Below are 22,479 nucleotides of genomic sequence, written 5' to 3'. Positions count from 1 at the left end.
CTCGCTCGTTAATGGAGGTTTTGGTGCAATGTTCGGTTACCTAGGATAAAATAGTAGGTAACCAAACTTTGAACTTAACAATTTATTTGTGTACATCTTGTGTGTTCGGTTAGTTCACAAACTTCAACGCAACCAAGTTCCCAACCGAACTGCAGGTTAAAAGTAACCTAGTGTTAGAAGTTCGGTTGGTTCGCAAACTTCAACATATTTTGCGAATCAACCGAACTAGGCTTATATATGCATATATGCAATTAGGCAAACGTTCGGTTACTACGAAATTTATTTCTTGGCGAATTAGGTAGAGTTCGGTTACGAAGTTTCAAAGGTAGAGTTCGGTTACAAAGAAAACTTAACATTTTTGCGAACGAACCGAACTTGTGGACTTCTCATTATTTTCGTAAACTAAAGTTCGGTGATATCCTTATTTTGCGAAGGAACCGAACTTATGGACTTCTGTTGTTCTAATACAAGGAGTTCGGTTAAAAGTATTTTTTGCGAATCAACCGAACTCTATTGGCTAAGTTCGGTTACTTTGTAGTTTTAAAATTTTTTGCGAAAAAACCGAACTCTATTGGCTAAGTTCGGTTATTTTGGAACTCAAGATAGTGGCCACAACAACACAGTTCGGTTAGACTGGATTTGTTTTTTTTCGGTTCTAAGGATGGAGTTCGGTTACTTTGTAGTTTTAAAATTTTTTGCGAAACAACCGAACAGAGAGTTCGGTGACTTAGTTTTAAATCCAATAGAACCGAACTGTTCTTCGTGTTCTTCATTTTCAAGAAGTTCGGTTAGTAAACTAGGGTTTTTTGGAAAATCGGCCTAACCGAACATGGCTCTGTAACTCCTACAAAAACCCTATTTTGATGATTTCTATTCGATTGAAGCAATCAAAATCAAATTAAAGTGAAGGGTTTGTTGGAAAATACCTCCGAAATGGTCCCATGGCAGAATCAGGTTGCGGCTGGCGTCTTTTATACTCGATAAAATTATCATGTAACAGAACTTAATTGTGATTGCATTGATGTTGTTACATTTCTTAAATAGGCAGTGGCGGTGGTGGGAGGAGGAGGTGGTGGTGATAATCGGAGGTGGTGGTGGTGGTAATCGGCGGTGGTGGGCGGTGGTGGTGGTAATCGGTGGTTGGTGGTGGTGATAATCAGAGGTGGTGGTGGTGGTAATCGACGGTGGTGGACGGTGGTGGTGGGAGGAGGTGGTGGTTATATATATAGATGGTTATTAGGTTGGTTTCAAATTAAATTAGGTTAAGGGCAGGTTAGTCATTTCAAGGTTTAGGACACCCGTTATCACTATAAGGAAGGTGGCCTAATAAAATCATGGTCCCCTCAAAAAAACTATGATCCCTAAAAAATCATTCCAAATTTACCGTCGAGAGTGTAGCCTTTTTGGTTCCATTTGCGATATGGGCCTCGATGATACCAAAACATACATCTTAGGGAAAACAGTTCAGAGTTTGGAATATTTTGGGGAAGCTTTTTAATGTCAAACAAGTTTAGCATCTTAGAGAAGATTAAAAGGTGCATTCCACATCACTTGTTGAACTAAAACCTTATCATGATAACCAAAAAAAAAAAAAGGCGAAGTAAGTGGATGTGGTAGTTAGCTTCACGAAGCTTCAAATTTTATGCTCGTTTCTTGGTGAATTTGGCTTCTTCGGACTTTCACTATCAACACTAACCACATACGTAAACATGTTCATCATCACTAATTATCTTCATAATTTTTATTTGTATATATGCGACTATGAAAAGCCTTGGTTTCTCAATTGGCCTAGTTTATGTAACTCTCATCCCAATATTGTCTATATTATCTGCATTTTTTCTACATTGTCGACATTTTATTGCTTCCATTTAGTAATAAAATATCAGAAGAACTACAAATGATGAGAAGCAATATCTCCAATTTGCATAAATTTATTTGTACTATAGAAGCAATGTGTCAAATCCTGCATAAATCATTTGTACCATTGCATCCCTACCACCCTATTTAGGCGAGGTTTTGTTTAGAGCCATACAATCAGTACAAGTTTTTGCGAGTAGAAATTCAATTTTAAAATTTTCATCATATTCCCACTGTTCTACAGAAAAAGGTCTTTCAACTTTCTCGAACAGTCGAGACATTTGGGAGAGGACATGAAATCACTCTCATTCAATAGTTAAAATCTCCTCACATGGGATGTCCGACTCCAATGCTCTTAAAGTTCGAGTCGTTCAGATTTTTCTTTCATTTTTTTTCTTGCTGGTTTTGGTACTTCGGCCATTCATTTAAGTATGTTTTGCAAGATTTGTTGAAGTATTTTTGACATGAGTGCTGAGAATTCACAACTTCTTTGAAGTTTCAAACACCATAACATGTCCATGTTTTCTACCAAAACTAAAAGCAATGAAAAAACCATAGATTCTTAGACGGAAATTACAATTACAATTACAAAACAGAGGTCTTTTTTTCTTACAATCCAGCTGATCGATGCAAGGAAAAAACAAGCAGATCAACTAAAGAAGAGGAGGAATGATACCTCCTTTTACATATTAACATAACCCTGATTAACAATCTACAATGATAAATAAACTGAACAACTAAATAGTCTAAAAAAAACTCTCTGCAAATGTCAAAAACCCATTGCAGTAGAGACTATTTGAAACTGAATTACAAACAAATTAATCATGAAAGGATGGCTTCCCAATCAAAATCCCATGATGGATATTTCTTCAAATTGACATTCTCCGATTGCTGTTGATGCATAAACTCGGGGAATTTAATATCAGATTCAGGTGATGATGATGATAAAGAACTTGCAGATTCATCACTCTCCAAAAACATTGGTGATGATAATGAAGTCTCTTCCACCTTACAATAACCATGATTCTGAAACCCTAATGTTTGATGGTTTTCAACTACCATATTTGGTTTCCAAGAACCCTCCTCCTCTATTTGATTCTTAGAGGGAAGTTTCTTCTTGCCCAAAGTCTTCTTCCTCCCCTGTTTCTTTTGATCAGCTAAGCTTTCACAAATAGCTTGAAGCTTCAAATCAACAAGAGAATTAAGAGGTTTTCTGTCATCATGAGAATGGGGAAGATGAGGGAAATTAAGTCTAGCAAATTCACCCCTCAACTTATAAGCAGCACTATCATAAGCTAAAGCTGCTTCTTCAGCAGTATCAAAAGTACCAAGCCATAACCTAGTTCTATTCTTAGGTAAACGGATTTCTGCAACCCATTTTCCCCAATGCCTTTGTCTAACACCTCTATAAAGCTTTGTAGGTTTTCCTAAACCTATTTGTTGCTTCATTGGGATTGATTTAGGACTTAAGTAACTTAGGCTAGTTTTCTGTGGTTGGTGTTGTTGGGTCCATTCATGTTGATACTGATTCTGAATTGAATCAATCCCAGATTTAGAAAGACCCATGAATTGATGCTGCTGCTGTTGTGGTTGTTGAAGGTGAATTTGTACCTGAATCTGTTGGATTTGAAGCTGGGTAAGTTGATTTAAACCTAATAAACCAGATTGTTCATCATGACCAAAAATATTTGGACTAGACCCCCCTGGATAAAACATCTGGGGTGTGTTTGATGTTGAACAAAATTCCGGAGTGTAAAAATCAGATTGAGAAGTTGGGAAAGGAGAGAAAGAAGTAGAAGGAAAAGGAGAGGTAGAAAAAGAAAAGGGATTAGGGGTTGAGGAAAAAGAAGAAGAGTTAGAGGAAGAAAATGGAGATGGAGAGTCTGGAGAAGATGATGAAGCACCTTTGATAAAAGGTTCCAGTGCTTTCATTAATTCACCTCCTCCTGTAAATAAATCTGAAAAATCATTACTACTACTTCTATTACAACCACTGTAGATATCTAATGCTGTTGCCATGATATATAATGTTGATGATAAACTAAAGAAAAGAAAAAAGAAAAATTATAAGAAAATGTGAAAATCTAACCTGGTTCTTAACAAAATTAAAGAACAGGTTATAGTTTTACATATAAAGAAAACTGATTACAAAATGAAAAGGTACCTGAAAGAGAAAATAAAGTATAAATTCTTTATACTAATGAAACTAAGAACAACTTCAGAGATATAAAAAGAAATCTCTGCAAGTTGATTTATCAAAGCTAAGAACAAACTGAAAAAATTAATTAATAACTTTCAAAAAAAAACAACACTGAATCTCTATTCTGATAACCACCTGAAAATTCTGAAGAAAGCCATTTTACAAGTTTGATTTTTCTTTTTTTTTTTTAAATTTTGAAAGAAGGAACCAAAACAAACCGAGAATCAAGTTTTCGTAGAAACTAACAGATGAAATTACAGAATGGGATACAGAGAAGCGGGATTGCTAGAAATGGGGGGGAGGGAAGCTGAAGAAAATCACTCACAAATTTTTTTTTTAAAAAGAAATTAGAATTTTTTCCTCACAATCGCTCTTTTTCTGAACACTCAAACTCACCTTCACTCTGTTTTGAAACGCTAGTTTACAACTTCTTTATATACACAACAACACAAAGGGCATCAAGTGGTAGAGTAATTTGCTCAATTAATTAAGAAGTTAATTACGCAATTACATCTCACTCCTCATTTAAGTCAAACCTTTTATTTATTATTACGTACTACTAATCCTAAAAAATTGTTCAATTTAATACAACCAGTTGTAATGTTACTTACACTGCAACGGTACCTTAATTCAGAAAGTCAAAGGGTTGAGTGGTGTGAGATTTATGTTGTTTCATGATTTGTAGTTAATCAAGATGTCATCTAGTGGTCGAGATTTAATACAGGTTGGATTACATTCAGTTCAATGGAATTAAGTTTGCGTAATTAATTGAAGTTTTGATATTGGTGGAGATCTTACCGTCGTGCTATCACATCTCAAGCACACATGCTTCTCGTAATCGCAACTAATTTTAACTTTTAAGCTGTTTTATTAATTAAACAAGCAAGACAAAATATCAAATCACGTGGCGCTAGAAACAAGATACATGTGACGCTACATATGCTTTTTGATTAGCATCCCAGGTAAAAGTTTACCGCTAAGCTGTGGCCAAAGTGTAAAGTTGTTAACGATGCAGATGGTGCTCTGTCTAGTTCTGAATCGCGCTAATTAACATACACCGGATGAGTTCAAATTTGTATTTGGAATTTTGGTGGAAACATGAAAATATATTTGTAGGAATTAACTATTGAGTGATTCCACGAAGGTATGTCATGCTCAAAGTGTCGTTTATTACAATTTGATTAGGGAAATAAGGGATTGGAGGGTCTCAAAAAGTTGTCGAGAGGTTTTCAGCTTAATTCCCATCTGCCGCATAGTTTGACAGCCCATCCGCAACCTGATTTCCTTTTTTATAGTTGTGTTGGATAACTCATTGAGAAATTTAGCGCATTCTCTATTTCACAAATTATTCATGTTATATATAATGGCGGTTCTAAATTAGATTTTAGGAATCAAAGCAGGTTTGTTGAGTCTGTTTGAATTGAACTTTCATCAAATTCTATTATGATGTTCTTGACACTATCAACATGGCCCACGTCTCAGGTTCAGGATTCTAACAGTTATTAGAAGGGTAGTCCATGCTATCAAAAAAATTGTTGTAGCATTAACTTAACAAATCTATTCTTGCCTCTGAGTTCCTGCATATGAATTCTGCTCCAGCAATTCCCCAGTGTCCTCTAGCTTCCCCATCCATATTGATCTTGATCTAATCCAGGTTGGGATTGATCCAGCCTACCGAGATGGTTGTTGTTGATCTTATGTTGTTTGACGCTTTTGTCGTTAGAAGCATCCTAAGTAAGACAGGAGGTAAGATCTTTTTAGCCCAAGTGAATCCCCGCTGGAGTTTGAATGTCATTTGTATTATATTTTCTGGATTTGGTTGCTTTTGGAGATATATTAGCTCATTCCTAAAGCAGAATGAAGTAATAATCGAGGGATGGGCATTTGTTTGTAAAAGTTGTGGGATTTTTGCTTGGGGGAATATATTGTTGGATTCCGGGGGCGAATTTAAACACCTAATTCGAATTTTTAGTTCAAATTTGAACAGAAGCATCTCCTCCCATAATCCACCGTTGTTACATTTTGGAGGTGTCTTTTAGAGATAAAAAGGCATCTTCAATAGACACGAATTCCCTTATAACTTTATAACTAGTAAATATGTTATCTCATTCAAGACACATCAAAATCTCTGCATTTTAATTTCTCTCTAAGAATCATCAGAAATATAATGTGTGTTTGGTTAGATCAAGGTGTACAAACCTTGAATTCAGTTACGTTGTTAGGGTTTCGTCGCATCCTGAAGATAATATTTCATTGGCATGTTTTACTCGCCAATTAATTCAGAATGGTCGAAATATTGTCGAAATGAATCGAAAGGTATTGAAGTCAGCGCTACAACAATTTTTTGTTTGTTTTTCATCCCTCTTTTAAGTATAAATTTTCCAACAAATAATCGGAGGAAAATGGGTGGTACTTGATTGGGTTGAGAGGCGGGTTAGAAGGGTGCCCCATGAAGTTGCAGCGACTTGACATTGTAAAAGAATGTGTATGGTAGTTTCTGGATCATTATTGCAACGTAGGCAAAGGTTAGAGCTGGTGAGTTGGATACAATTTAGAGTAATGAAGGTTTGTTGTCCTTCATTAATTGCTTTTCAAAAGAAAAACTGAACTTTTTGTGGGAAATGGTAGTGTCCATAAAAAGTTGGTGGCATTTATATCCTGAAGTTATGGTGTATCTTCCAGAGTTGGTGTGCAGCCATATAGTTTAATTTGGATATTGGATAGTATCTGAAGTCACCGAAAAATCAGAAGAAAAAAATATGTATTTTTAAAAAACTTGATAGTACATATTCCCTCTGTCTTTAATTAACAGTCTTAATTGACTTTGTCAAAATATTAAGGAAATCATATAAAATGTCATGACTAATCTTTGACTATCCCTATTTAATGTTATGATATTACCAAAACTAGAATTAATATATTAAAAATTATAAATTGGATAATATTTTAAGAAAATAAAAACAAACTTATACTGCTTTTATTATAGAATCCACAATTAAAAGGTTATGTAAGAATACGTAGAAGTTTATTAAGAACTTTATAACTATCCATAAATGTTTTTATTTAAAAATGTAATGATGATTAGTACAAAGATATTGAATGGATTTTTTCCTTATATATGGTGATTATATTTAAGATATTGAATTAAGTTTATATAAAAAATAATTTTATGATTATAAAAAATAAAGGGTATATTTGATAGTTTAAGGTAAAAATATGTCTATAGACAGAGCGGAGAGATAAAAAAGACAGACCAAAGTGAAAATTAGGACAGATAAAAAAAGACAAAGGAAGTATAATAAATAGACTAGGTCAACAATTTATGAATGATTTTTTTTTTTTTGCAGAATCTAGTTGGCTGCAAGTTGGGGAAAAATAGACGAGAAAAATGTGGAGATTTTTTGTGACTGCAACAATGTGGTAAACTATATCAATAACAAGCTTAACTCTTATTCTTGAGAAGCTACTAATATCTTGAAGGACATTATGACAGTTATTTAATCTTGAATCAGTCAAAGTGTTATATGTAATTGTGACTCCCCAAATCTTAAACCTGCTTAATCACTAGGATTATGACCTAGCCGGAAGTATCAAATCTAGATTATCGATTTTAACAATCATAATTACATAAAGCAGATCAAAATAAAACCTTAAACTCTTTGATACATTTTAAATCAAAATCTCCCAAGTGATATATACTACTTTGTTATTTTATAGATAAATAAAGAATACTTTTATATAAAAGAAACATTACGTTCTTAATTTGCTAAAGCTTTAAACTATGGAAATGAATATCTTCAAGCGCACCATCTCCTCTGATAACTGAAAAACACTGAAGTGGGAATGAGTAAGCATATCATCCCGAAAAGGGTGGCCAGTGGAAACCAATAATTCTCAAGTGATCATTAACATGCATCACATTACTAACATAATAATAAAATCAAAATACAACATAGAAAAACCGTATAACATTTTATAGCACTCAGCACAACATCATAATAAGACATTCATGAAATAATGTTATTCTAGTTCCACCTCCCCGGGTATTGCGACCATAGTAATAATATCTGTAAAAGATCACCACCAGATGATTTACAGAAATGACGCTATAACAACTACAAGTATGTCATTCAGACCTCGCCAAATTCATTGGAGACTCTAATAAAAACGCTATCCACACGAAACGCACATCCATCCGGTGCTTTAGGAAACTACCATCAATGGTTCCAAAGGTTTTACAATAAAACATGATACGTACACAAGCGACTTTCCAAAAATAATATAATATATAATTTCAAAACGGGAGATGAGGGGTCTGCCATCCTACTAATAATATTTAACTGAGAGATGTCATCCTACTAAATAAAATAATAATATTCAACCTGGGGGATGACGACCTACTAGATAAAAGAATATAAAATAATAATAATATTCAATCGAGAGAATGGCAACCTACAAATAATATTCAACTTGGGGGCTGCCACCTACTCAATATATTCAACATCTGTGTAGGTGGCAGCCCTCATATAAGCCAGCATTCCCCTGGTCAACTAACGGTCAACAGTTAAATTAACAATAAAGTTAACGGTCAACCTCCAGGTCCAGTCAAGTCAGGGTTAGGTCAAAGTCCAACTTGGTCAAGTGATCCAAATAGGTTAGATCAGTGAGTCATGTCAGGTTCTACTGAGTTAAATCGGCTTCACCGGCTCAACACAGAGTCTACTCAGTCAGATTGAGTGAGTCAGATGAATCAATCGAAACAGATCAACTGAAATGAATTTGGCCAAGGCTATTGCTCAGGCCAATTGGTTCTGTTGTGCCATCATGGCGCACGCAGAACATGCGTGAAATAAAATGCATTACCAGCATTGATGGCTGCATTGCTAGCTTCAATTACAAAACAGCACCGCAACCACACCACCTGAAATATTTTTATCACATCCAACTCATCCCATAATATTTAGGGCTGTCAATGGGTACCCATTACCCGGAACCGTATCTGGTAGATTCAGGTCTGGTTCCGAGTCCTAAAGTTGGACCCATTAACAACTTAGGATCCGACGGGTAATTACCCGATTGGACCCCGAATCTTAACGGATCCAAACGGATAATACCCGTCGGGTACCTGATTACTCATTCTTTTATTCATCTTTTTAGAAAAATTATAAGTATTTTGCTAGTCTTGGCTTTGATTTTTTTTCATTTTTCATTTTTTCCTTACATTTAATCTTTATTTAGTACATTGATAAATAAATGATAATAAACTTTTATAAAAATAATTAGATTCAATCCAAAAAGAGAAAGATATTAAGTTTTTTAGATTTTTTTAAGTTTTCTTAATACCCAACGGGTACCCGGGATTTTTAACGGGTCCGGTTCCGGGTCCAAAAATTTAGGAATTGGACCAGACTTTTATAATTAGGGCCCGATTTCAGGTCCAGTGGCACCCGGGAGAACCCGCACCCATTGATAGCCCTACCATAAATAATGCAATTCAACACCATACCATATCAACTAATTCATGCATTCTACAATACTCTGACACCATCACAACTACTTGCACAATACTTAGCTTTTAATACAATCATCACTACCAATTTTGCATTACCTCCACAACAATTTCTGAATTGCAAATATTTTACGAAACTTAACCGAAACTCTCTAATTTCCATTCCTTTGATCAAAGTTACGAAATATCTAAATCACAACTAATGCAGTAAATACTTGAATCCATTGATAACAATCACCACCATGTTTTCTAAGAACATAACAAAATTTAGATGAATAATGAAGAGTTTACCTTGGATTGAAATCCTTAAGTGAAGCAGATGGTTCTGATTTCTTTGCTTTAATTAAACAACAAACAATTCAACCCATAAACAACCACGTCATCTTCTTAATAAAAAAACCCTAAATTTCTATTTTGTGGAAGAACATGAACCCTAATTTCCAATTTGTCTGATTGTGTTCTCTTTTAAAATCAAATCTCCAAATCAACCTATCAATCCTCTTCTTCGTAATTTATTTCTAAAACCCATCTTCAATTATTTAATTTTTTTTCATAATCAATCAATCATCAGCTCACATAAACGCTAACCTTAATTCTATGATTCATCACCAAATCATCTTCAGAACTTCAATTAAATATCAATCCTTTTCTATTCATCTAGGGACGGAGTCACAAGTGAGGTGGGTGGATCCCTGATCCCACCCATTTTTTTTTCTTTATTCGTGATCAATTTGTAACTCATGTAAGTGTTACTAAAAGGTTTACACACTATATATATATGTATGTCAGAGATTCTTGTGACAATTATAAACGTTATTAACTGTTGCGTAACATAACTGTTAGAGAAAAAAATCTATCAAAATCAATAATCAATTTGTGATTACCCAACTAATATTAATTTTCACCCATCCAATCAAAATTTCTTGCTCCGTCACTGTCGTCATCTAACAACAACTCCAAATCTTAAGAGCATTAATCAAATCTATAAATCCTAATTTTGATTCTCTCTGATTAACTACCTCCATCCCTAATCGCTTTTTTTTCGAAATCCACCACTTCATCATCTACACCTCTTACTCAACTAATTCACTTTAATAATCCTCACACATAACCTGCAGAAATTCAACAGAATAACACAGAGAAAGGGAAGGAGGAGAAGAAGATAAGGAAGAAGAAAAGAGAAATTTGATTCTCTCTTCAATTTGGTTGAAGGTAAACCAAATGGAAATTGTTACAGCACGCATACATTTGGATATAGGCAACCGAAAGAAACAAAAATACCTTTTAATGATAATGGTTGCCCTGAGTAGATAGTTTGGTTGCCTTAATAGCATTTGTCGGTAAAATGACTAAATTACCTTCCACACACTTCCTATGATTTCTTCTTCGTATGATATCCGAATAATATGTCCAAGTAGTCAATTTTGCATAAATTTTCGAAACCCATGTCCAAATTATTGTTAATATTTAATTAATCAAATCTTCAATGGCTAAAACGTCTCTTGGCCGGCCTTATATAGCGTTGACGAATTTATGGGTCCTTACTGTAAACAGAAACGTAACTAAGTATGCAAATTTAATGGCAAAATATGCTAGAAAGTAAAAAATTAGTTGTATAGATAAACAAGGTCACTTGGTTTATAGTAAATAGTAGATTGTAGGCTGCTTAAAATTAGGTCATATAAGTTTTCGGGGTTGATCTTAATATAATATCATGTTTATTAAGAAAAACCTATACATTTTTTGATATATAAAATTAGGACACATATAATTAATTTGTAAGCAGATACTTTTTTGTATGTGATTTTTGGATAAAAAATAAGATGAATCGAATTACATTTTTGGGTAATATTTAAATATTTTTAATACGAATTTGCAAAAAAGATCGGTATTTTCGGAGATTCATGGACTGTCGCCCTTAGTTGTAGCAAAATCAACAATTAATGTTGTTTGAGTTGGGTTAATTCTTTATCATGCGCATCTATTAAAAAATTAATAAAATAGTTACATTTTTTACCCTGTTAAAATAATAACCATTGAGGAATTTCTTGTTTCCTATGGTATTTTTTTTAGCAATGATCATATCAAAACAGAAGTTAATCTTACATCATTATCTATGTGAAAATTAAGATCTCAGGTGGACGTAACCACCATTCCCCATAAAGATTATGTTTTCTCACAACGTTTTCTAAAGCATCAGCAAGTTTATTACAAACTCGATAAACAAACCTACAAAGACTAAACAGAGTTAATTGTATATTGATTTACACATTTCCGAATGATAGCAATACTCTGCCAAAGAGGAAGAGAAGAGTTATTCGTCAGATAAGAACTTATATTAAGGTTGCGGGTTCAAAAATAACCCGAAACCAACCATATGTAGTTGTCATTTCCATATCTTCTAAAAATGCCCAACCTTCAACTTGATGCACATTGCTTTCCCTTTTTACTGCTCATTTTCTCACCACATATTGTCATGCATGGTTTTTGGTATTAATACCCATTCCATCTAGTAAATAATGAGGACTGAAGGAAGCATTAATGCTAACTTTATAAACATGCATAGGAGGAGGCTGCCAAGTATTATTCATAGTATTTCTAACTCTAACCGGATGATGCATATTATGATTGTTATCAGAAACAATATCTAAATGATGCATATTAATATAATGGATGACTTGATGAATCATTGTGTTTGAGTTAAGAGTCAAATTACTAAAGATTAATCTACACCCATGTTTCCAAATGAAGTACATAATGCATACAATAATATGACAGAGTTTGAGCTACTATAGATGTTTATAGTAGAATCCTACAGTTGCCAACTTTGAATCCAAGATAACAGTGTATCGGTAAATTTCTCCAGATAGCTTGAGAAAAAATACAATGAAGAGGCATATGATTAACATCCTTTGTATGACCAGTATTGCAAAGAACACATTGTTGATCAAAAGTATCCAGATGACGAAACAATTGAGCCTTTACAGAAAAAGCATTGTGAAAGCTTTTCCCTATAACATTTTTGGATTTATACGACATGTTCAACTTCCAAAATTTAAGACACAATGCGGAGTTATGTTCAAAAATACATTGTTGTGAGAATCTTTATCACATAGTATTTTATAAGTTGAATATGTAGTAAAGATACTTGTTGTAGTGAAAGGACAAACAAGAATGTCATGTTGCTCAAGTTGAATGGATATAGTTAAGATTGAATTCACATGTGCAGTAGTAAAAAGTTATCGCATAAGATTAATATTATATTGAGCAGTAGGTAAGTCAATCAATTGAGAAACCCATTGTAAATCATTAAGATGCAGGTCATTAAAATCTTGAAGAGCAGTGTACATTGAAGGATTTCAGTTTGAAGTCCAAATAGTGATAGTCGAACCATCACCCACTTGCCATTTAACATTTTTTATTATAATTTGAAGACCATCACATAAAATTTTCCACAACCAACTTGATTTTTTTTGTCTCAAGAGGAGGAGAGTAATGCGATCAAAGAAACAAAAGTACTTTCATTTAAAAATTTACAGAGAATCTTGATTGTGTATCAAATTCCAAGCCATCTTCTCTAAAAAAGATGCATTATAGTTACTCAAGTTTTTAAGACCTAAATCACCCTGTCGTTTGGATATCTTAACTTTATCCGAAGATATGATATGAGAAACATTGTGATTGTTGTAAGCATTCTACCAATATTGTCTTTGTATTTTATCCATTTGATGAATAGTAGATTCAGGAATTTTAAAAAATTTCATCTGATACATCCCCATAGAACTAAGTACATGACTTACCTGAGTTGTTCGTCCTACTTTACTGACAATCTTGTTTTTACCAAATATTTCATTTTATAATTTTTTTGTCGAGGCCTGTGTAACAGAAATGGAATACCCAAATATTTTTCTCCAAGACCCATTAGCTTCATGTTTAGAATACCAGAAATACTACTTTTCTGAGATTGAGTAGTATGCTTACCAAAAAATAAGGTTGATTTCTGCAAATTAATTACTTGACCAGAAGCTTTCCAAACAAGTCAAGAAAATATTTAAGATGATGCATCTGATTAGAGTTTTCCTGAAATAAAAGAAAACAATCATCTGCAAAAAAACATATGATTAATGATAGGGCAGTGTCTATTTATTATAAGATCTTCTAGCAAACCAGAATCCACGTGATATTGTAGTATCTACAAATTTAGATAGGACAAAGTTAGAAGAAGGATGACAAAAAAAACATCATAGAAAAAAGATCAAAAATTGAAGACCAATTTGTCTATTTGATGGTGTCCATAAGATAATTGCTGAAGTCTTAACCAAAAGATTCAAAGTTTAAGGATTAGATTATTTAATAACAAACTAGTGTGACCAAAGTTTTGGTTTGTTGTTCATTAAAAAATGGTTTGTAAAAATAAAGTCGATTGGTAGACTTGAACAAAAAAGATAAATTGGGTATATTGCCCAAAAATACCTAAAACATGATTCTAATGGATATGTAAACATTAGGAATGAGATGGACACCAAAATCCTAGACAATAAAGTCCCTAATCTAAATGTTTTTTCTTCATACTATCCTTTTCTATCTTCGTTAGAGCATTGCTCGGTTGAACCCTCCAAGCGTTGGTATGTCAAGTTTGGTTGTCATATTTTAGTATCAAAACTTATATAGAGTCGTTTAATTAAATACTAGAGTCAACTTCGTTTAGGTTAGACTAGAAAGTCTAGGAAAGTTGAGACATACAAATATTACTCTAAAGACCTGAAGAATGAGAAGAAGTAACGACTACAATGACGACATCATCCTTGCACTTGAGATTAGTAATATTGACTTGAACTTGTTTCCATTCCTAACGTATTTTTCAAGGCGTGATATATTGAAAACATAACATGCGAAGCTATATATAAATAATACTCTACTGAATAAACATGATCATAAGAGCATGGTCATAGTTTTAAGGAATTACATTACGAAGTATAACACTTATCTTTTGAACTTCGTATATATCACATCGACATAATCTTGTATATAGTTTTATGATTATGTGTATGGGTTTATGGTGAAGATTTCATCCTAGGAAACAATGTTTTACATTTGTTTAAAGGAAGTAGGTTCGTGAAATTGTTTCATGAATTGAAAGGGAAATCAATAGGTATATTGGTCCGGCTATTCATTGCATATTCTTTGGATGACCAATATGTGTGAGTTGGTAGACCCGATCTTAACTCAGGTTATGTATCTTGGTATAACCGATCACAATACCTAGACTTATGATTTGGTATGACCGGTTCTGGTAATTGGTGCAACCAATCCTAAGTAATCACCATGAGATGGTATGATCGATCCTTGTAATTGGTGTGACCGATTCTAGTAATTGGTATGACCGATCATAAGAGGTTCTGTGATCAATCCTTGTAATTGGTGTGACTGATATGACCGATCACAAGTAGGTACCATGTTTAGGTAGGATCAATCCATGTGATTGGTATAACCGATCCGAACCCATGTATGTGACTCGGTAGGACCGATCACAACTAACCATTGTGACTTGGTATGACCGATCACACAGTAGTCTTGGAATTTTGGGAGAACCAATTCTAAACTCATTTGGAAGTGTGGTAGAACCAATTCCAAGATGCAAATCCGTTTTTCCATGAATTACATATTTTCTTCATGAACTTGTGTAGTTTCAGAATTAGGATTTGTTGTGTAAAGATGTCAACATACTTTGAACATGAGCAATAACTCTTATCATTTATTTTTCAAAGATATTCCTTGGTACTCAAGGTGATCATGTACCGAAATAAATTAAAAATCTTTTAATTAAGGTTTTTGGTTTTATATGCCTTAATTACCACCAATTAGTGCATAGCTCTAGAGAATAAAAATTAGTAATGTGCATTTATTAATTGGAGATTTTCTATGAGAGATTTCGGAAAATATTGGACTACATTTATTAGAATTAGGAAAACCGAATCTGGGCATTCGTTGCATATCTTAAGAATAATTTCGGTTTTGGAAATTCCTTGGTGTCCAAACAACCTTGGTCTATAAATACCTAAGTTTGTATTGCTAGCAAACTATCCTAAGAGCCAGGCAAACTTCATTTCTTGTTGTTTTTGGTGGAGCCGTCTATTCGGAGAGGAAAGTATCCTAAGTAGGTGAAATCTCTTACGACCGCTCGTTTAAAGACTTCTGTGGGATCAAGAATCTCTAAGAGTACCGTTGGTGGGAAACTAGATAATTACATTGTTATTGTAGTTTTCAACTATTGATTTTATTGACTAACGGTTGTTGAAACTTTGATTGCACCTAGTTTGTTTATTCTTGAGAACCTTTTCTTCTGATATAAGGCTCACTCAAACTAGATCAAAGTATTGACGACATTTTTAGAACTATTGTTAGATCTAAAGACATCTTGTGATAATCCCTTGTTAACAGACTTCGTTCTGTGTGTGATTGATCACAAGAGATTCAAGTGGTGTTGTGCATGTATTTGAAGTCAATAGAAGGAAATCTCATCGAGTAGACACTGAAACTCCCACAAAACATCCTTATAATGATTAAGAATGTTGGTAAGATGCATAACATCAGTTGAGGAGTTCTCATGGGATGTTTTTAGTAACTCATTATAGTAGAGTACCTGTTTCCATTCAGCATCAACTCTTTCATCAAGCAAAACTCTTCTTCCGATTAGGTCTAGTACACCATCGATTAAAATTGATGCATGCACCTTTGAGGAGGATATGATTTGAATAGAATGATGACATGTATTGTTGCACAGGGTCAGCCTGTCTGAATCTAAGGAGTCAAGATATTTCTCAATATTGTGGAGGCAATAATTACTGACAATCGCCCCACAGACTATTCCATTCACCATATAGAAAATTTGATAGCAGTTTCCCTTGAACATGCGAGCAAGTTTCTTGGTAAGAATCATAGTTGTCAATTTTTTCCTTAGATCTTCATTTGATATAATTTTTGAAAGTATGCTTCTGAGAACCTCAAGATGAATATTTTGAGAAATCAGAATATTTATCTTATTCGAAAATATTTGAAAAACTTGCAGAATAATCCAAGTTTTTATTTCCGATATTGAAAATATATCAATTTTTAAGAAAACATATTTTCGAAAACAAGCTCTTTTGATACAATGATACTGATCCACACATGGGCTTCTGGGAACCAATTTTTCCCATAGATCCGAAAATCAACCCTTATAAGTTGTGTTTGAGGAATTTCTAAACATAAAATAACTTGACTTATTAAGGTTACCGATTCCTTTTAGCCTATCACTAGTTTCAAAGAAACCATTGTGTGGTGAGTGCATATGGCTACCGTTCATAGAGAAGATGAAAGAATACTTCCTTTTATTAATTTCATAAGGTCGAAGTATTTTCGTAGCTCGAATTATATTGTAATAGGATTTTATTACAATATTATTCTTTAATATAGTAAGAATTCTTACTTTATTAGTAACGTTTCGAGTTATTTGATTCTTTGTTTGAACATACCTCTCCATATGATTGCTTCTAAAATCTAATCCAACATGATTGTTTGTGAATATTGATGATACATGATCAGAAGTAAAATTCACAAATATTAAGATTTTGATATGACAATTTCTCTTAGTGAAATTTTCACAATGAGAAACATAAGCAACTGAGATGGTATTTTGTAACCCATCCAACTCAACATTATGAAGCCTTGTTGAATTGTATTGATTTCCTTGAGTGAAAGATCCATCACATGAAGAAATCAGTGGGTTGTCTCTTAGGTCTAAGAGATTTTTATTTTGAGAAACCGCAAGTTCCTGACCAACTTCTAGGTGATACCTTAAATGAGAGTATCACATTCTTCATTCGTGTCTTCCACCATGGAACCTTGAAGATGTTAAATCCTGCAACTATGTTAACTGAATCAATCATCAGATTCAATTCTTATAGGTTGGATCACACAAAAACACAGATTGTTAGATCATTTCGTATTTGCCTGCTCTGATACCAATTGAAAAGACGAGGGTACCCAAATACACCATAATATTTTATTTATCTACCTATAAGTCCTCTTACCGAAAGTGATCGTCTATGGACAAAGTCGAGACAATGCAACAAATCGGTGTTCACATTTTGTGTGATTGTTTATGGATACAAGATCGAGACAATACGACTACCAAAGTGTGATACTTGATAATAGGTTCGGACTTAACCAAACTCTATAGGATCACTATCAAGTATATCAGAGTTAATGTTTTTGTAATTTATTTTAAGTTATATAAACAAATATAATTGCGGAAAACAAAAGTAAATCACACAGCAAGATTTTGTTAACGAGGAAAACTGCAAATGTAGAAAACCCCCGGGACTTAGTCCAGAATTGAATACCCTCAGAATTAATCTGCTATAAAAAAATCTACACCAACTTCGTACAGTTGAGACCAAGAAACTACCCCTAGTTCGCTTAGTTTCCTCAGTATCCCTGCGCTTCCGCATTCGATGAGTGCACGCATTGGAACAATTCCTTTGGAACCAAACAATAAAGGAACAACAAATCTGTTTAATAACAATTCTTTCGATTCTTTCAAGATAAAGATATCTCAAGTCATACGCAAAGGCTCTTCCGTTTAATCTAATAAACTTATTTGCCTGGTTAGATCAATCTATCTAATAACTACCAAAGTAGTCAAGTTTAGATTCGTAATCAATCAGTATAGATCTCAACGAGAAACTATAAAGCGATGCCGATCTCACGCAACTAATCAATCGAATAAATCCGATTCTAGTTGGATCCCAGCCAATCAAGGTTTGTACACACCAAATATATGAGAACTAAATCTTCCTCGTCTTCAAATCTTCTTTGATCTTCAATAAACACCTGCACAACACCACTTGAATCTCTTGTGATCAATCACACACCGAACGGAGTCTGTTAACAATTGGTTATCACAAGATGTCCTTAGATCTACAAAAAGTTTTAAAGATCATTTCGATGCTTCGATCTAGTTTGAGTGAATCTTATATCTGAAGAGAAGATTCTCAAGAATAAACAAACTAGGTTCAATAAAAGTTTCAACAACCGTTAGTCAATCAAATCAATTGAAAACTAATAACACTGCAATTATCTAGTTTCCCACCAACGGTACTCGTAGAGCTTTTTGATCCCACAGAAGTCTTTAAACGAGCGGTCGTAAGAGACTTCATCTAATTAGGATACTTTCCTCTCCGATTAGACGGCTCCACCATAAACAACAAGAATTAAGTTTTCCTGGCTCTTAGGATGGTTTACTAGAAATGCAAACTTAGGTATTTATAGACCAAGGATGTTTGGACACCAAGGAATTTCCAAATCGAAAATATTCTCAAGATATGCAGTGAATAGAAAAATTCAGTTTTCCTAATTCCAATAAATGCTTGTCCAAAATTTCCGAAATCTCTCAATAGAAAATCTCCAATTAGTAAATGCACATTACTAATTTTTATTCTCTAGAGATATGCATTTAATTGCTTGTAATTGAAGAATATAAAACCAAAAACCTTAATTAAAATATTCTCAATTTATTTCGGCACAGAATCTCCTTGAGTACTAAGGAATATCTTTGAACAATAAATGATAAGAGTTATTGTACGTGTTCAAAGTATGTTGACATCTCTTCACTGTAAATCCTTATTCATATTTACATGGTTTTATATTCTTGGAATCGGTTATAACACACTTCCAAACAAGTTTAGAATTGGTTCACATGTATTTCAATATTACTATGTGTTTGATCAAATATCAAAACACATACATGGGTTCAATCGGTTCTACCAATCACTAAGATCAGATATACCTCAATATGGAAATACTTATGATCGGTCACACAAGTTACCAGGACCAGTTACATCAGTTACCAGGATCAGTTACATCAATTACCAGGACCGGTTACCATATTCTCATGGTATTGCTTGTGATCGGTCTCACCAATTACCAGGATTGGTTACACCAATTACCAGGACCGGTTACCAATTACAAGGATCGGTTACACACACTCTGTGATTGGTCACACCAATTACTAGGATCGGTCACACCAATTACAAATATCGATCATACCATCTCATGGTGATTACTTAGGATCGGTTACACTAATTAATAAAAACTAGTCATACCTAATCATAAGTCAGGCACTTGTGATTAGTTGTACCAAGATACATAACCAAGTTAAGATCGGTTCTACCATCTCACACATATTGGTAATCCAAAGATTTGCAATGAATAGCCGTACCAATAAGCCTAACGATTTCCCTTTCTATTCACAAAACAAGTTCATGAATGTACTTCCTTTAAACAAATGCAAAACATTGTTTCCTAGGACGAAATCTTCACCATAACCCATTCACATAATCATAACAATATATACAAGATTATGTCGATGTCATATCTACGAATCTCAAAAGATAAGCGTTATACTTCGTAGTCTAATTCCCTAATACTATGATCATACAAATATGACCATGTCACGTTACTAGAGTATCATACAATATGTACAGTGTATACAGTTTCGTAGTTATGTTTTCAATAAAGCACGACTTGAAAGATACGTTAGTAATGAAACAGTTCAAGTCAATATTACTTACCTCAAGAGGAAGGATGATGTTGTCGTTGTAGTTCGCTTCTTGTTTACCTTCTCCAGGTTTTCGGAGTAATACTTGTATGTCTTAACATTCCTAGAATTTGTTAGTCTAACTTAAACGAAGTTGACTCTAGTTTACAATCAAGCGAATTTAGATGAGTTTTGACACACTAAAATATGACAACCAAACTTGACATACCAACGCTTGGTGAGTTCAACCGAGATATGCTCTAACAGTGAAGTTTCTCGGGATTGTAACCAAAGGTAGCTGTAAATTGACTGATTTTCTTATACAAAGCGAATTAGTTGCCGGTGGTAATGGTGTGTTTATCCGTCAGTAGTAAGAAATCACTAATGAGACTGTATATTAAATGAGTTTTGATTTGATTAATTAGAGGGCTTTCCTTTCGTGGTTATTTGGTTTGTTAATTTGCTTATAGAGAAGGCTATGGTGGGTCTAGCATTGGATTGTAATTGTTTGTTACTGGAAGTTGTTTTGAAGGATGATTTCTTTTCGAGAGTTCATGAATGTCAAATGATGATGGATATATGGGTTTGTTATGAATTAGATTATGTGCAGGAAAGGAGAATATCGATGTTTAAAATGACCAGCAAATCCATGTTTAAATCACTTGCATAATGCAATGAAGGTGTTTGCGGAAAAACCAAAAAAAAATAGTTTCGATGTTTTTTAAGTTAACGGAAGTGATTACTAGGATAAAACTAGATTCATCCACGAAATACACAAGACACACCTGGGTGCATAATACATATTTTGACAGGAAAATATTTTTTAGCCTGGAAACACCTGGGTGCATAATGTATATTTTTGTTATTCCTTATTTTTATTATTTAGTAGTACTTATTTTTGATGGTGAATGTGATGGTAATTGTGTGTTTTTATTGCTTGGGATCACAAACTACTATTTTAGTTTGTGTATAATATATTGTAGGTGATTACTAGGATAAACCTAGATTTATCCACGAAGTACACAAGGTGCACCCGAGTGCGTAATGCATATTCTGAAAGGAAATAGGTTTTGGCCTGGTTGCACCCGAGTGCATAATGCATATGCATATTCTGAAAGGAAATAGGTTTTGGTCAGGTTGCACCGGGGTGCATAATGCATGTTTTTAAAGAAAATGGGTTTTGGATAAATTTCACCTGGGTGGACAATTCATATTTTTATAGGAAATAGATTTTGGCCAGGTTGCACATGGGTGGACAATGCGTATCTTATAGGAAACAAATTTTGTCAGGTTTCACCTGGGTGCATAATACATATTCTTATAGGAAATAAGTTTTGGTCAAGTTGCACCTGAGTGCATAATGTAAGCTCGGTCTGGTATAAGATAAATTTTCTTTTTCGAGTTTCCTATCAACAATGGGTCTTGTTTTGTAGATTGATTCTGAAAAAGCGGGGGTCTAACAACACCACCCAATAATTCGATTAGCAATCTGTATGGACTAACTCCGAAATACTTTACTAGAGAATCAACTAGACAGTCAGACTCAATCTAGATAAAAGAGTCTCAAGGAGTTAATATCTCTCTCTTGATTTGATTTTTACTCAAGCTAAAAACAATAGCGAGTCTTTATCAAATACAAGGAATAACTTGGACGATACCAAATACCAATGTCTAAGGATCAATCAATATCAATCAACAACCAAAGGTTGGATTTCCAATTGATGATCACGAACGCACAACCTGTATTATTTCAATTATATAAAATATAATGTGGAAAAGAAATAACATAGACACCAGAAATTTTGTTAACAAGGAAACCGCAAATGCAGAAAAACCCCAGGACCTAGTCCAGATTGAATACACACTGTATTAAGCCGCTACAGACACTAGCCTACTCCAAGCTAACTTCGGAATGGACTATAGTTGAACTCCAATCAGTATCCCACCGATCCAAGGTACAGTTGTACTCTTACGCCTCTGATCCCAGCAGGATACTACGCACTTGATTCGCTCAGTTGATCTCACCCACAACCAAGAGTTGCTGCAACCCAAAATCACAGACTTGATAATAAACAAATCTGTCCCACACAGAAAAGTCTATCAAAGGATAAATCTGTCTCCCACAGATAAAGCCTAGGTTTTGTTCCGTCTTAAGATATAAAATCAAGGTGAACAGGAACCAATTAATAATCCGGTCTTATATTCCCGAAGAACAGCCTAGATTAATCAATCACCTCTCTACAATCCTTCCTGACTACACAAACGGATTGTCGAGGAATCACAAACAGTGAGACGAAGATGTTTGTGAATTCTTTATCTTGCCTATCGGAGAAC

At 34.0% G+C, this 22,479-nt stretch overlaps 1 protein-coding gene across 1 annotated transcript; it reads right to left on the bottom strand.

Moving 5' to 3' along the window:
• Positions 1-2,392: 2,392 nt before the first annotated feature.
• On the bottom strand, positions 2,393-4,476 carry LOC113332001 (ethylene-responsive transcription factor RAP2-4-like). The gene has a single exon (XM_026578654.1). The coding sequence runs from the start codon at positions 3,874-3,876 to the stop codon at positions 2,680-2,682; it is 1,197 nt and encodes a 398-aa protein (XP_026434439.1). The 5' UTR covers positions 3,877-4,476; the 3' UTR covers positions 2,393-2,679.
• Between the last annotated feature and the right edge of the window lie 18,003 nt (positions 4,477-22,479).

This window comes from Papaver somniferum, unplaced genomic scaffold (genome assembly GCF_003573695.1).
Source record: "Papaver somniferum cultivar HN1 unplaced genomic scaffold, ASM357369v1 unplaced-scaffold_128, whole genome shotgun sequence".
NCBI classification, from domain to species: Eukaryota; Viridiplantae; Streptophyta; class Magnoliopsida; order Ranunculales; family Papaveraceae; genus Papaver; species Papaver somniferum.
This window is presented reverse-complemented; position numbering and strand designations above follow the sequence as displayed.